Below are 15,826 nucleotides of genomic sequence, written 5' to 3'. Positions count from 1 at the left end.
GCAAACACCTGGGAGTAATACTATAACCAAGAGAAGAATAAGTACAATGACAACAAAGAAAGGATATACATTTTACTCCCTGGGAACTGGGAAAGGTTTAAATTACAACTTTCGGAAATATGTAAGATTCATGAAGTATCCTTCGACACAGGGGGATCAGCACATTCAATGGCATGGGGACATGTATGAGCTCATTAGATTTAGAAAACAAATACTAAATTAGGTAAGATAGAGGATACATATGGTGGAGGGGGGTTAGAAAGAGTCCTGTCAAGTATGTAGAAGCAAGGTTTCAGAGGATTTGAGTGATATGGAAAACATACATCTTTCTCTCATCTGTCTGACACCAAAGGCTATATTCTTTCCACTATTATCTTGTGCTGAAAGTTTACCCTTCCAGTCATAGGAAGTTCATACTGCCCTGGAACTGGAGAAATCTATTTGGGAATCACTACAACTGTGAGAAAAATGATGAGAACCATTGAAATACACATAACAGTAGTGAGGTCAGTGAAAACTCAAAGTATTTTAAAAAGCAACTCAGCTTTTAAAGTCTCAGCAGGACCTGACAAATAGCTGAATGTGTTAGATGAATAAAAAGTAAGTCAAGGATACCCATACTCTTTCTTGCTTGGGTATGTTTGACTACCATCACGATATGAAAGCACTAGGAAAGGAAGACCTGATATTATCATTGTCAGTGAGGAATGAGGTCAATTTTAAACATACTGAGTTTGAGATGTCCAGAAACATCCAGAAGAAACATTTTTTTGAGGCAGTTGAACATAAAGATCTAGGCCAGTAAAATAGAAAAGGTTCATGAGAAGATAAACAAGATCATCCAGTCAGTGTAAAAGCAGTCAAAAGAAAAGATGAGTGAGTATAGAGTCCTCATCCAGACCAACACTTTAAGAGGAAGGTAGAGTAGATATAATTCTTTAAGTTGACAATGATCTTTTTGGAGAAACCATAAGGATTTAATAAAAATCAAGAGCAACTAGTATTTTGGAAAGTCAGCAGGGAAGAATATGTTAAGGAAAAAAAAGAAGATAGAGGAAGATCAGTTAAGATAAAGATAGAAAATTATCTACTAGACTAGAAAATGCAGGGGTCCCTGGCAACGCTAAAACGTTTTGCAGTGGTAGGACTAGGAATCATATGTATAGTAGTTTTGAGGACTGGAGTGTGATATTAAAAAAAGTGGAACTAATCAGAGTAATTACCTTCAATGCAATAGACACTGAAAGGGAGGGAAGTACAAAGGAATAATTTTCAAAGTCAAAGGAAAAAAAATTAAAATAAATGAAGCTCAACCATTTTCTATGTTGAGGGAGAAGAGCCAATGGAGAACCTTGGAACTAACAAAAGGAGGATAATTTCAAGCACAAGCTCTTGCAGGAAAAGGAATGGAATCTAGAATAGAGTTAGAAATACTAACTTTGGTTGGAAACATCGTAATTAAGTATTTGTTCTCCTGGATCAGGAGAGGGTGAAACCAGACTTGACTCATCGAAAAAGCAGGAGGTCGAGAGTTTGGAAGATAAAGGGATTATGTTTCTTTCCATTCTAAGAATGAAACTATCTGAAGACATTCAGGTTGTGGGGTTTTCCAGGGGTGACATTCTCTTTCTTTCATGTTCCACAAGTAATCTATGAATAAATCCTGTAAACAAGAAATACTGCTGAATGAAGGAATCAGAAGCCTCAAAACTCTGTCTTCATACTTGTTTCAATTTTCTTATGGTGATCAGTAAAATGGCTGTTGAGACAGAAAAGCTAGGAAACTAGGCTGATTGACCCAGGGTTATGGCATTGAAGACACAAGTTGAGAGTATTGACGGAAAAATGGTTGAAAAGCTCTATTATGGTATCTGAGGTAGAGAGCAAGTAAGTTAAACAGAAAGTGGTCTGATAGCCAATGGTTTCATCATCTTAGTGAACTCAGAGAGAGCAAGAGCTGAAAGCTTATGAGGATATATTTTGAGATTTAAGATTTTAGCAGTGAAAACTTTCTGAGTTAATCAAGTTCTAGAGGACAGCCATGTATATTGAAGCTACTTAAGATAATGGGAAGAATTTTTATTGAGAGATAATCTGGGAAAAGCCTAAGTCTTCAGATATGGAAGGGTAGAATGTAATTTCTAGGAATGTCTGCTTCCTTTATAGCTATTTTGGAAATACAAAAAGAAAGCCTAGCACACAGCAGATACTCAACATATATTTGTCTAAATGTTTTGATGCTTTAAGATTTATTTCATTAAATCTTAAAGTTAATATTACTATTCAATATAGTGGAAATGTCTTATATTTCCCAAGTGAATGAATGGAGGAAGATGGAAGGTATAGTAGGATGTGTGACCCTCCAATAGTGGCAAGTGGTCTTTAAGAGGAAAGGCCTAAGGAAAATATCTTTGCATCCTCCCCAGAATTTACACACATATAGATGATTAAAGAATGCTTAGTGAGGGTCACTACAACATGAACTCATTCACAGATTCACTCATTCATTCATTCATTCATCCAACAGTGTTTACCAAACACTTAATAAGCACAAGAGGTAGGCACCTGTAAAGACAGCCAAAGTCCTGTATTCAGAGAGGTTACATTTCAGTGAGGGAGGCAAACAGTAAATAAGAGGACAAATAAATACTTAAAATAAGCTGAAATTTTAATAAATAATGTGAACAGATATATTTCCACTTACCTGGTCAGCAAAATGGATATAATCTAGGAATGTACAAAATCAATGAAGTGAAAATATCTTAGAATCATAAAATCACTAAGACATGTGTTTTATTATCTATTTGCCTAGATATGAGCAATGAGGTTAAAGTGCTCATAATTTTCCCTTGATTCTATGTAAGTTCTTTAGAATAGCTTTTTAAAAAATTAACACTTTAATCACATACTAATTTTTGGTAATGATACCTGCCTGTCTGATGAAAAGCAAGTAAGAGCAATTACACTTGCCTCCTATAGTTAGATAAATGTATAAAAATTTTCATAGCAGCTTTAGTTGCCATAGCAAAAACATGGAAACAACCAGTATGTCATTGACAGGAAAAGAGACAAATTACACAACCATGAAAATGTATATCTACATGGAGAACACGAGTGACTCAGAAAAATGTTGAGTACAAGAAAACAATTGCCTAAAGGTAGTGTATGATGTAACTTTTATGAATGTCAAAAACAAGAATTTTTAGGCATTCATACATAGTGTTCAAACTATAACTACATGCCAGGGGAAAATAAACAGAAAATTCTGATTACATATTAGCTCTAGAGAGATATAGGGAAATGGAATAGTAAAGGGCCTATAAGTAAAAGCAAAAAGTGATATTTTAGTTCTTGGGTTTGGTGGTAGGTTCATGAGTATTCACTGTACTTTTATACCTTTATGTATATGTGTATAACATGAAATATTATATATTTATTATAAGAGTACCTGGGTGACTCAGTCAGTTAAGCATTGGTTTGACTCAGGTCATGATATCATGGGTCCTGAGATTAAGTCCTGTGCCAGGCTCTGCGCTTAGCGGGAAGTCTGATTGAAGATTCTCTACCTCCGCCCCTTCCCCAACTCATGCACATCCTCTCTCTCTTAAATAAATAAATATTTTTTAAAACTATATATATATATATATATATATATATATATGGAAATCAAATGGGATTTTCTTAATTCCTCATAACTACTCTGTTTTGCTAAAATTATAATTACAATTTCCACAGGAACAATGGTCATTTAAAAAAAACTCATGATTCCGAAGCACAAAATGTTTCACAGGATTCTAAAACTAAAAATGACTTTGGGAAGAAAATGAAAACAAAAGTGAATTTCAAAAGAAATCCCAACCTAGCATAATATTAATACATAATATTAACACATAATCCCAATTTTCCTTATTTATTTTAAAGTTATATCTGATATTTTAAAGTAAATTTAGTTAAATAAGTTAACATACAGCAAGAAAATCAGGTCCATCTTTGTTGTAAACGAAAAGAAGCAATCCATTCAATTGGTCAGTTCTGAACTTGAAGGAAATCTCAAAATCCATTCCGCCATGAAATATGTATGGATGGAGTTCCAGGAACCCTTTAAAGAAAAGAACATGTGCATTTCAGCATGCGCAAAGCAGTACTGTCCAGCATCTTAAAGGTGGTACAAAGACTAGGACAGACCCTGTCATCAGGCAAATCTCTGCAAAAGAAGACGCGAATCGGTTAAGAAATCCCCCTTGGCAAATTGAACACCAATAAAAAATAAATTTATATAAAATAAAGACAGGAAACAACAAATGTTGGAGAGGATGTAGAGAAAGGAGAACGCTCTTGCACTGTTGGTGGGAATGTGAACTGGTGCATCCACTCTGGAAAACTGTGTGGAGGTTCCTCAAAGAGTTAAAAATAGACCTGCCCTACGACCCAGCAATTGCACTGCTGGGGATTTACCCCAAAGATACAGATGCAGTGAAATGCCGGGATATCTGCACCCCGATGTTTATAGCAGCAATGGCCACAATAGCCAAACTGTGGAAGGAGCCTTGGTGTCCATCGAAAGATGAATGGATAAAGAAGATGTGGTACATGTATTCAATGGAGTATTACTCAGCCATTAGAAAGGACAAATACCCACTGTTTGCTTCAATGTGGACAGAACTGAAGAATAAGCATTTCACTTATGCTGAGTGAAATAAGTCAATCGGAGAAGGACAAACATTATATGGTATCATTCATTTGGGGAATATAAAAATATTGAAAAGGAATAAAAGGAAAAGGGGATAAAATGAGTGGGAAATATCAGTGAGGGTGACAGAATATGAGAGACACCTAACTCTGGGAAAAGAACAAGAGGTAGTGGAAAGGGAGGTGGGCGGGGGGTTGGGGTGACTGGATGATGGGCACTGAGGTGGGCACTTGATGGGATGAACACTGGGTGTTATGCTATATGTTGGCAAATTGAACTCTAATAAAAAGTTTTTTAAAAATAAAGAAAAAAAAGAAATCCCCCTTGGAAATGTATAGAAGAGGCAGCATGAACTCGACATACCTTTTAAGAGGAAGAAATTTACTCTCTACACCATGGATATGATTAAGACTAGGACTGTTTTATATCAGTGTTCACAATAACAAATTGCACTGACTAAGAGAAATTCAGAGTAATGACAGTGTTGAGAAAAGAGCAATGGAAAAGTGCACAGACTGGGAGATTATTTAGCTTTCTATTCTCAAGATAGTTTAAGCAACTTAATAATAGTAACCAGCTTAGTTATAAATGTAGGAGGCAGCGGTGGGCTTGTATATGAAGAAGTCCTATCCACGAAGTCACTGGACTCCCTTCCACACCCTCACCCTGGGTGCCTGCCAGGCAGAGACTGTGGCTGGGGAGGTGCACCAGGGATACTACCTCTTGCCTTTGCAGCAGCCTTTGGAGCAATGGCAGTAATGGTGGTGACATCTTTCAGCTCTCCCTTAATGGCCCACTCATCCCATTATATAGCTGAAATTCTACTCTTGAGAATACTGTCCGTCTATATAATAGGATAAGTAGATATTTGTGTATTAACCTGAAAAATAAAATGCTTTTGAAACATCTTTCCAAGTAAAAGTACATTCTAAGTAAAACAACTGACTAATAAAAGATATTTTTGACACTACCACATGTAAACCAAGAACTGCCGTGGGCTAGCAGAGGTCTGGCACACGAATACAGGTTTGTAAGTCTTACAACTTATATTACATATTCAGACTTTGAGAATATATTTATGCATATCGTGGCATCACTAGTGTTTCTGTGATACTAGGGTCAAATGGGGTCAAAGTAGTTGGACAGGGGAGATTAAATTGTGCAAAGGTTAGAGCATCCATGTTAAGCAACCACTGGTGTCTGTTTTAGAACCTTACCTGTTCCCAGGAACTGGGCTCCATCTTGTAATGAAGTGGGGCATCCCTCCCAGCTGTCATACACGTTGACTTGCTCTTCAGCGCTCTGCCAAACCAGAGGCTCCCAAATAGCAAAGGGATTATACTTCTTCATAAAATACATATCCTTGACACAGCCCACAAAACCCTTTTGGATTATGTCTGTAGGAGTTGACAGATATCAAGAAATGTGTATTTTGAAAAAAAAATGCAAGTAATTAATTTTATGAGCCATTAAAATAAAAGAAGTAGGCAAGAGCTCTCACCGCCTATTTACTGCAAACCTCCTGATGATTCACGTAAACACCACACTGTCACCTACGCTACGTGGTAACAATCATAATGGTTAGCCCTGGTTCGGACCCATCATATATGCAGAAACAGATGTTTATGCAAAAAATTTGTGTTTATAGTAGTTGCCAGAGTATTGCCTTCTGAACTAATGAGATTTCATCTGCCACTAGTCTTAAAAATAAAAGTGTGGTAAAAAGTTTTAAAAGACTTGAAGGAAGTATTTCTATTAGATCTATTAGTTTGTAGTTTAGTTTCTTCATCGTGATGAACCAGTCTGCTAAACACGGAAGTCAATAATTTGATTTCATATTTAGGAATTAATGTAACGTTGACCTTAATTTTAGGATACTCTAGACCGGGCAGATGCGGGGTTTATGAATATAGCAAACAGCGTGGTAATAGAGGGTTGGAAAGGAAAGTGGGCAAATGAGAAAATTAGAGAAAGAGAAACATTTCGTACAGCACTGTCCCTGTTGATCAATGCAAAGCTTTGCTCTCAGCTTTGGAGTGTATGACTAGACTCTAGGGAAGGTATTTACCAGCAATCAAAGTTCTACAAAGCCAATTCATATGCACAATATAAGATTATTTATTTATACTGAAGATGTGTCCTCTACAGGAAGGGTGCTTGGTATCAGGGTATGCTCCCCTCCTGGTGCATGGATGTAGCCAAGAAGTATGCTTGATGGATAAGGAACTAGGACAAAGGTTCGAGAGCTCTCCCTCTGTGTGTGTGTGTGTGTGTGTGTGTGTGTGTGTGTGTGTGAATGTTTTCAAGGGACTTCCCTGTCTAAAGTAGTCCAATGAAACCCTCTCTCCTCGAGAGATATTTCTCAGGAGATAACTATATTCAGTCTTGGGTATTTAAATATATCCCTCTCCAAGTTTCACTGAAAACATGTTATTCCTTTTGATCTTCATCAGGATTCCCTAAAGACCACCATGCATGCACAATTTATAATTATCTAGGTTCTAGCTCATTTGTAATATTTATGTGGTTATATTTTACTTCCTGGGAGAGACTGGGAAGACCTTACGCCCTTCAAAGAGGACATGGGAAAACAACCCTAAAATCTTAGCGATGTATTTGGAAAGGTGACTTTTTTCTGCCTAAGGTTCACTTCGTCCATGTTAGTTTTTATTGATTTCACTTTGAATCAGTTTCTGTTCTCTTGTTCTAAAAACATACGAATTATTTTGTCTCAGTCTCAATTATAGTACTTATGGCACTTGCTCAGCACTATATGCCCTCTATTATATATCCGCTACTGTGGCAAAGACCACATTTTACTCATCTATGGACTTCTAGGGACTGGTTCAGTGCTGATCACATGCTCAAGACTCAGGGAATGCTCCTTAGCCTATTTGGAATATAAATCAAGCCCATAGTTTTCCATTTCTGTGTTGCTTCAAGTTTAAAATCTTAGAAAAATTGATAAATAATTGTAAAATGAGATACCTTGGACTGAAATTAGTATCATTCATTTCAGCAAAAGTTTATTAAACTTGTTTCATGTATCAAGGGATGGCACCAAGAATTTAAATGCAAGTAATACACAGTTCCTTTAGAAAAGAAGAGACCTAAGCGACATTTTTGGGATACTGATATAGGAAATACAGCATGAGATAGAATATAATACTATTATTCATGCTTTAAAATAATGTTTTCATACTTGATTGTGTTGTACATTTTGATGATAACATACAAATCTTCTACCCTTCAGCAAACTCACCGGGATCCTTCCTGAGGATGGTGTAACCCTGTGGAAGTCCTCCCACAAACACTCCTGTGTTCCCTCCAATAATAGTGCTTCCATTCTGGGTGGCCGAAGAACCTATGGAAAAGGAGATGAGAATTCCAACTTCGCCAGGATGATCTGGGTTCTACTAATTTAACAAATGATTAAACCCTTCATTGATCTTCTGGACGCCACACTTTCTTGGTTCTCTTTTTTGTTATCATTCTTCAATGGTTTTTCCTCATGGTCCTAACATTTTGATGTTGGAAGGATCAGCCCTTCTCCCCTGTCAGATCTCCTTCTTTCTCCACATACACAGATGTCCTAAGTCCTCTAGAAGGATGACCTAGAGTAGAGGGCTAGGGCAACTTGCAAATGACTAGGCCCAAGACCAGAAGTGGCCTGTGTCCCTGGCTATACTGTATAACAATGAAAATCTCATGTTAAGATTTCGAACTCCATCCTTTCTTGGGAGGAGGGGGATTTTCTTTTTTTTCTCAGAGCCCAAACCACTCTAATTAGTCCTCCTTATATCTGGTAAGTAGGTGTTAAATGCCATCCTTAGCTGACAATCCCCAATATATATCCTTAATCTGGAAATCTTCCCTGAACTAAGAGTTGTATCCAAAAACCTACTGATATTTCCACTTGGATGCCTCACAGATACTAAGACTGAAGGCATTCACATGAACATCTCTCCCATATCAGTTTCTCCCATGATCCTGCCAACCTTATTTATGGCAGCTGCATTCTTTCAGTTGCCCAGGCCCCAAACTTAGGAGTCATGTTCTACATTAGGGATTAGCAAACTCTTTCTGTAAAGGCCCAGGTAGTACATATTCTAGGCTCTGTAGACCGTGCAGCTTGAAATGGCCACAGACAACAATGTATAACGAATGCATATAGTTGTACTCCAATAAAACTATAAAAACAGTGATGAGCTAGATATGGCCCATGGGTAGTTTGCCAACCCCTGTTCCACTTGAATCAAATCCTTTTAATTTAACATTTATAATATATCCAGATTTCTTACGATATCCACAATTTTACCTCCCTGGTTCAAGAAATCATTTTTTTCTTGCCTGAATTATTTTATAATTATTGCAGAAGTTTATTAAACTGTTCTCCATGTTTCTACCCTTGTTCCCTTTAAAAATCATTTAAAAAGAGAAGCTAGAGTGATTTATTTATTTATTTATTTATTTATTTATAGCTTTTTTTTTCCGATTATTTATTCATTGATGAGAATACACAGAGAGGAGAGAGAGGCAGAGACACAGGCAGAGGGAGAAGCAGGCTCCATGCAGGGAGCCCGACGTGGGACTCGATCCCGGGACTCCAGGATCACGCCCCGGGCAGAAGGCAGCGCCAAACCACTGAGCCACCTGGGCTGCCCTAGAGTGTTCCTTTTAAAGACCGAAGTCATATCATGCCACCCCTTTCTCAAAATTCTCCAATGGGTTCCCTTTTTCCAAGGAAAAGCCCACAAGTCCCTATGTAATACAGCCCTAAAAGCCTCTCATTTCAGCCTATTACTAGTCCCTTCACTCACTCTTTCCCACACTAGCCTCCTTTTTGGTCCTTCACATGCCATATATATGCTCCACCTCAGGGCCCTACCACCAACTATTCCCTTGGATTGAAACAGTCTTCTCCTGGTTATTCTCCTGGCTTAACCACTTACTTGCTTTAGGTCGCTGTTCAAATGTCACTTTACCAAAAAGGCCTTTTCTAACAGTCCTTTATGAAACAAAAACCTTCCCTTCCCAATACACACAAACACACACAATTTCTTCTTCTTTTGCTTTATTATTTTCAGAATATACTACTATCTGATACTTGTTCAATATTTATTTTTTCTGTCTCCTGCCTCTCTCCCATCTAAAATGTAAATTTTTCTCTCCGTATGCAAAGCTTCTAGAGCCATACCTGGCATACAGTAGGTGCTCATTCAATTACGTATTTCCTGAATACATTAATAAAAGCCTGCATCATCATACAGGTACTGTAACTGTTTTATAATTATATAAGGACAGTAGAGAGGGTAGGATGGAAAGAATACTAAATTTTGAACTTCAAAGACAGGAGAAGTGTTCCAAGAACACTTTCTACCAAGTGTGTAAATTGGGAAAAGTTATTTACCTTGCCTGAGACGCAGGCTCATCATTTCTAAAATGCATATAATAATTGCTTTACTTTATTTGTCTTCTGCAGGTCAAAAATAACACCAGAGAATATCAGTAAAAGCCCTTGCAAACTGTAAAGAATTGTGAAAGACAAAGTTGTTATGGATGACTTTGCTGTTATTTTTGCTTTACTGCAACTGTGCATAACGAGAAAATGGTTGCCAGGCTTCATCATTTTAGGAGCTCTCCAAAGGCAAATTCAATAGCAATATAGATGCAATTGAGAGGAGATAAAAGTGAAAGGAAAGATGTAGAAATATAAGCAACAGAAAAGTATGGCAACATCAGCATATCAGCATATATCATGTTCTTACCTGTGTACTGCCCATCAAGTGTGATTTGGCCAAAAGCCTGATGCCTAATGGCTATTATTTCATGCCATTTGCCATCACTGTATTGTTTCCCACCATCATTGGTTGTAGTTACTTCCATTGAAGACCCCTTAGGGGAATGAATGAATGAATGAATGAATGAATGCTTATGTTTACTAACTCACTCACATATAATTCTATATTTGCTAAAAACCAATTTATAATTTTGACATGATCATGATGGAAGCATGCATAAGTATCAAACAGAACTCAAAATTAAAGTTGATGCCTAATATCATTCTGGCATTTCTGTGATGTCCTTTTGTAAACACCACAGTGCTCAAACCTGAAAAGATCTTCTCTTTGGAATAATAATAAAAAAAAAAATCTCTTACAAGCACACCTGCATTTTGAGCACTTATATTCATCAGAAAGGTAATGAATTTTCTATTCTAAAATTTTAGCTCTTAAAATTTTGGCAGAAATGTGAAATAAAAATTTAAAACTAATAAAATACCATTGAATCCAGATTGTTCTAAAGTCTGGCAACTTAGTTCCTCTTACCTTCCCTACACTGCTATTAAACAGAAGGTGTGAGATTCATACTAAAAATTATCCAGTTATTAATACATTGAACATAAGTATTACAGTTAAACTTTATACTCAATGCTTTGTAGTCTGAAATCTAGTATTTATATTTGCATCTGAGGTCATAGCATTGTAGTTAAAAATGAGTTCCTAAAAATTTAAAAGTAGGAAATGGCAGACATCAAGAACAGAGATTAGGAGAAAGGAGGTGAGGATGAGGAAACAGAAAAAGAGAAGTAGAAGAGAACCCTTCCATCCGGTACTTTCTAGTCAAGTGAACACTTTTTTTAGCATATAATATTTAGCAAAATATTACCCTTTGTAGTGTTAGTGAGCAAATATGACTAAGTAGAAGATATTTCAACTTTGGCACCATCAGTTACTACTACTACTACTACTATTAAAGACAAAAACCACCAGAAAATTGCTCTACACCTTCTAAATGAAAATAGATTTCTTTCTCAATAAAGCTGATTTTCTTAGCAATAATGAACTTCAATCCAGTAAAAAAAAATTAAAAAACAAAATAAGATTGGGTAAAATATTACAAAATATTTTTTTCATTTGTTGGAGCGTCTCACCGAATTCCCATAATTTTGGAATACCATTTTTCAGAAAGAGAAAAGTGATAGTTACTTGATGTAATCGAAGATTTGTATCACCAAAAGGGCAACGTGAGTCATACCATCCTAAGCAAAACATTTCTGTTTATGTTTCCCTAAAACAGCTTCGGCAATGTAACGTGTCCATTCTACACATTTAATTGGCTCCTGTCAGGCCTCATACAGAACATGACAACATGTATGACATATAGAAATCCATATTATCAAAAAACAGCTTTCAATTTCCCATGAGGATGGGTGGGTTGCTTCTCATGTGGACAATAGCCCAACTTTTATAGACAACTCGATCAGCTAGAAAGATGACCATTTGGTACATCCATTTTCTAGTCCTTGAATTTTTTAGGTTGACTTTCTTTGTATCTCTTTCCTCTACATACTCTTTTATTTTCTTCAACCCTATTTCAACATTTTAATATTTTACAAACACACATTTCATTATCGTAGTTTAATAATTAAAACCAGAACTGGTGTCGTGCCCAATTAATGTGCCCTGGTAGCATGCCCATTAGTTTTTCCATTAGTGAATTCAACAATACTAATGGGATTACTAGCATGGGATGCTAATTGGGCGTGACATAAGAAACTGGCTTACTTCTTAGCATACCCTTGCTAATGATGAAATTAATGAGCATTTTATTAAATGCTGTCTCATCAAAGTGTACTTAGTTAGCGTTAAAATTGTTACAAACGATGCTGCATTCTAAAGATCAGGTGTCTGAGTAAGTGGTTCTTCATATTATGTTTGGCAACAATTTGAAGCATTAATAGTTCTCTCCATCAGAAATCACATTTATTGGAGACAAATTCAAGTACATAACATAGAGCCTCAGGATGCCAAATTTGCTTTATACTTGGAAGAACTCAGCATATTATTCTTTGATGATCATTCGAAAATTATGTTCCCCCACCAATGTGAAGAGAATAATTCTGAGATCAATTCTGGTGTCATAGCATACAGTCTGTTCTTTCCATTTGGAAAATACCAGACATGTTGAATAAATGCCATTCAGAATTGTTTTAAAGCTTTCATTTTTGCAGCTCATTTTTGTTGTGTGAGTTTCTTCTTAATGTCACTGAACATAAAACTTTTAAATGATAACCACAAGTCATTATTGATCAATAAAACATCATCTGACCAAGCATATCCAAATTGGAATTAATCAAATAAAGAATGGGAGATGATGAATAATTCCTAGAGACAACAAAAAATACAATTAAAAATCGGAAGGATTTTTCTTTACTTGTGACTCTTAACAATAATTTCAAATGTTCAGTTCACATATCCAATTTTAAATATTGTGAAGAATCTTTCCCCCTTCCCCAAATACTTATTCACAGAATGCATTCGATCATTGGAAGGGAAATCAGATAAGTTTTCATACCTATTGCCTCTATGTAGGATTACATTGTCATATAAGAAATCCATTACTTAGTTCATTAACATATTTTCAAAAATGTACACAATGACTTCAAGTTATTTTGAAGTGCTGTGCTAGGTAGTAATGACTTTAAATATCTATAAAATGCTCTTACCACAATGCAAATTTAACTATTTTGAATGAATTGAGGACAGTAATTTTAAAATCATCATCAGTAAAAGTCAGTTTCTTTTCTTTTTTTTTTTTTAAGATTTTATTTATTTGTTAGAGAGAGTACACAGAGGGAGAGTAAAAGGGAGAAGGAGATTCCCCGTAGCAGGGAGCCCAACATAGGACTTTATCCCAGGACCCTGGGATCATGACCTGAGCCAAAGGCAGGTGCTTAACCAACTGAGCCACCCAGGTGCCCCTAAAAGTCAGTTTCTAACAAACTGAGAAATTTAAACAAATAAGAACTAAAGTGTCAAATAATCATTAAAGAGCTGGAAATTTTATCTTAGAAAATGGGTAGTTTTCTTTAATTATGAGTGTATTTTACCAACAGTTATTGAGTCAGTCAGTAAGTCAATCTGTCAAAAGACATTTATTTATTGAGCATCTACTACATTCCAAGGACTTAGCCTCAAGGATGTTTCAGGACAAAACAGACTTCGCCCTCACTGGACTGTACAGTCTGATAAGAAAGACACATAAAGCAAATAACTACTGGTCTGATGGGACAATAAGGTGTTCATTAGATAATCTAATCTCATTCAAAGACAAAGGAAAGAAAACTGGCTTACAGTGGTACCTAAAGTATTCAAAATATAAATAATCTGAACATCAATGGGAAGTATATAAAACAAACTTCTAACTTCTTTAAATCTGAGATACTTTTAACTTTCTACAAGTAGCTGTATTCATATTTCTACCTAAAAAGAGAAAAACACTATAGAAGAATAATCAGAATTTTCTCTATTCCTCAGTTTCAACAATTTTTTATCTGAAAATATGTAGAGCTTTCATTAAAAAGTTTGTAGATATATTCAGTTAACCCACATTGGAATATAAATTCTTTGGTGGTGGGGAAGGACACAGTCTCCGCTGCTTGAGCTCACCGTTTCATACAGAGCACCACGTCCTACGCCCACTTAGTATAATGGATCTGATCACACGTTCTCATCCTAAGGGAATCCTGCTCAACTAATATCTTCTTTTCTTTTGCATTAATTCATTGTCACTTTCCTGAAAATACAGGTAACTTTTGCCTTGTGGAGAGACACTACTGTTCCAGATAAAAATTCACTTACCAGGCATCATTAATTAAGCCTTTCCCATTTCCCTGATCCTCCAACTTTTTGTTATAACAATTCAGTTCATACTAGGCTGGCACCTACCAACTTTTTATACAGGCTAAGATTTGGGTATGGAGGGTAGGGACAGAGCAGCTGGAAAAGCTAATGACAGTGATGTGTGCTCTCAGTAATTATCCGAGGGAAAAGGGAGAAGGACAGAAATGATTGGCAATGCCCTGTGAATGCTTCCTTGAACTCTGCTATCATGTCTTACACTGGACTGTCTATCTGATCATTGAAAAGGAGATGAAAAAGATGAGTCAGAGAGTTTTCTGGCAGCCATTCTCAGGATCACAACGACAACACTGTGGCTGAGCAGAGTTAACCCCTTCACCTTCCTATTCTGCAGCATTCTAAGCAATTCCCACCACATTCTTCACAAGGGGAACTATGCTGCCCAAAGAGATGACGGTCATGCTTCAGATCTGGGGAAATCATTTTTGGATTAATTCTGCAAAGACTTTGCCCCATGTGTTTGAAGAATGTGTGTGTGTGTGTGTGTGTGTGTGTGTGTGTGTGTGAGAGAGAGAGAGAGAGAGAGAGAGAGAGAGAGAGAGAGAGAGACAGAGAGCATGTGCATGTGTATGTATAGTACACAAAGTTGGTGATGAACAACCTAGGCCAAGTGTATGGTTGCAGATGCTGCTCTGAGATGTGCACAGTCATCTAGAACCACACAGCTACTGGGATGGACATTTGCAATGGGCAGGACCAACGGTGAGTGTGAGTTAGTATGAAGCCCCCGGAGGACACCGCTCTGGGTCCTGTTCCCACCTTGCCCTGTCCAACTCAAGCAGAGACTCTGTACTCCAATCGTGGCACAAGGAGGCCCAGATGAATGGATGGCAGGAGTGAGTGGCGTTTTGTTCACTTCTCATCACTCTGTTCCCAGTGCATAGCACGGTGCCCGGCGTGATAGATGGTTAGCAAAATTGTGTTGAACGAAATAAACTATTGAACGAAATAAACTAAATCCAGTGCCAGTCCCATCACTCAATTACTGTGTGACCCTAGCTAGGCCACTTCATCTAAAGCAGGGATGAAAACAATACTACCTCAAGTGGCTACTTCAGGAATGAAGTAAGATAATTAACGTGAACCCACTCTGTATACTTTAAAAGCTCTGTGAATAAATGGTTATACAATTAAGGTTTTTCTCCATCTGCTTCTTCTCAATTATTCCCAGATATTAACATGTTGAGGGAGGAAAAGCAGAGGCATATTTTCTTCCTCGTTGACATTCTTCTATTTCACTCTACTGTTTCCTTTCTTTTCATGATTGTTGTTGATTTTGACCATTTGACATTTAGTCTCTCTTTCCACCTTGTTAATTTGGATGTTCTTGGAACATTCTCAGTCTGTTAATAATTAATGTCTGTTTCACAGCATTGAAAACAAAACGTTTTCGCCTATTTATTTTGTGAAAATGAGACATCAATGTGATCCG

The 15,826-nt window shown here is 36.8% G+C and overlaps 1 protein-coding gene across 1 annotated transcript in view; it reads right to left on the bottom strand.

Annotated features, from left to right (window-relative positions):
* Positions 1-15,826, bottom strand: part of USH2A (usherin) — a 686,930-nt gene that overhangs the window by 405,438 nt on the left and 265,666 nt on the right. Inside the window, exons 22-25 of the mRNA XM_055333895.1 lie at positions 10,459-10,585; positions 7,953-8,054; positions 5,908-6,087; positions 3,969-4,099 (exon numbers count right to left, since the gene is read on the bottom strand). Coding sequence (XP_055189870.1) covers positions 3,969-4,099; positions 5,908-6,087; positions 7,953-8,054; positions 10,459-10,585 — 540 coding nt within the window. The remainder of the gene's footprint in view (positions 1-3,968; positions 4,100-5,907; positions 6,088-7,952; positions 8,055-10,458; positions 10,586-15,826) is intronic.

The sequence above is a fragment of the Nyctereutes procyonoides genome, unplaced genomic scaffold, assembly GCF_905146905.1.
Source record: "Nyctereutes procyonoides isolate TBG_1078 unplaced genomic scaffold, NYPRO_anot_genome, whole genome shotgun sequence".
NCBI lineage: Eukaryota > Metazoa > Chordata > Mammalia > Carnivora > Canidae > Nyctereutes > Nyctereutes procyonoides.
Note: the sequence above shows the minus strand (reverse complement) of the source record. Positions and strands in the feature narration are given on the sequence as shown.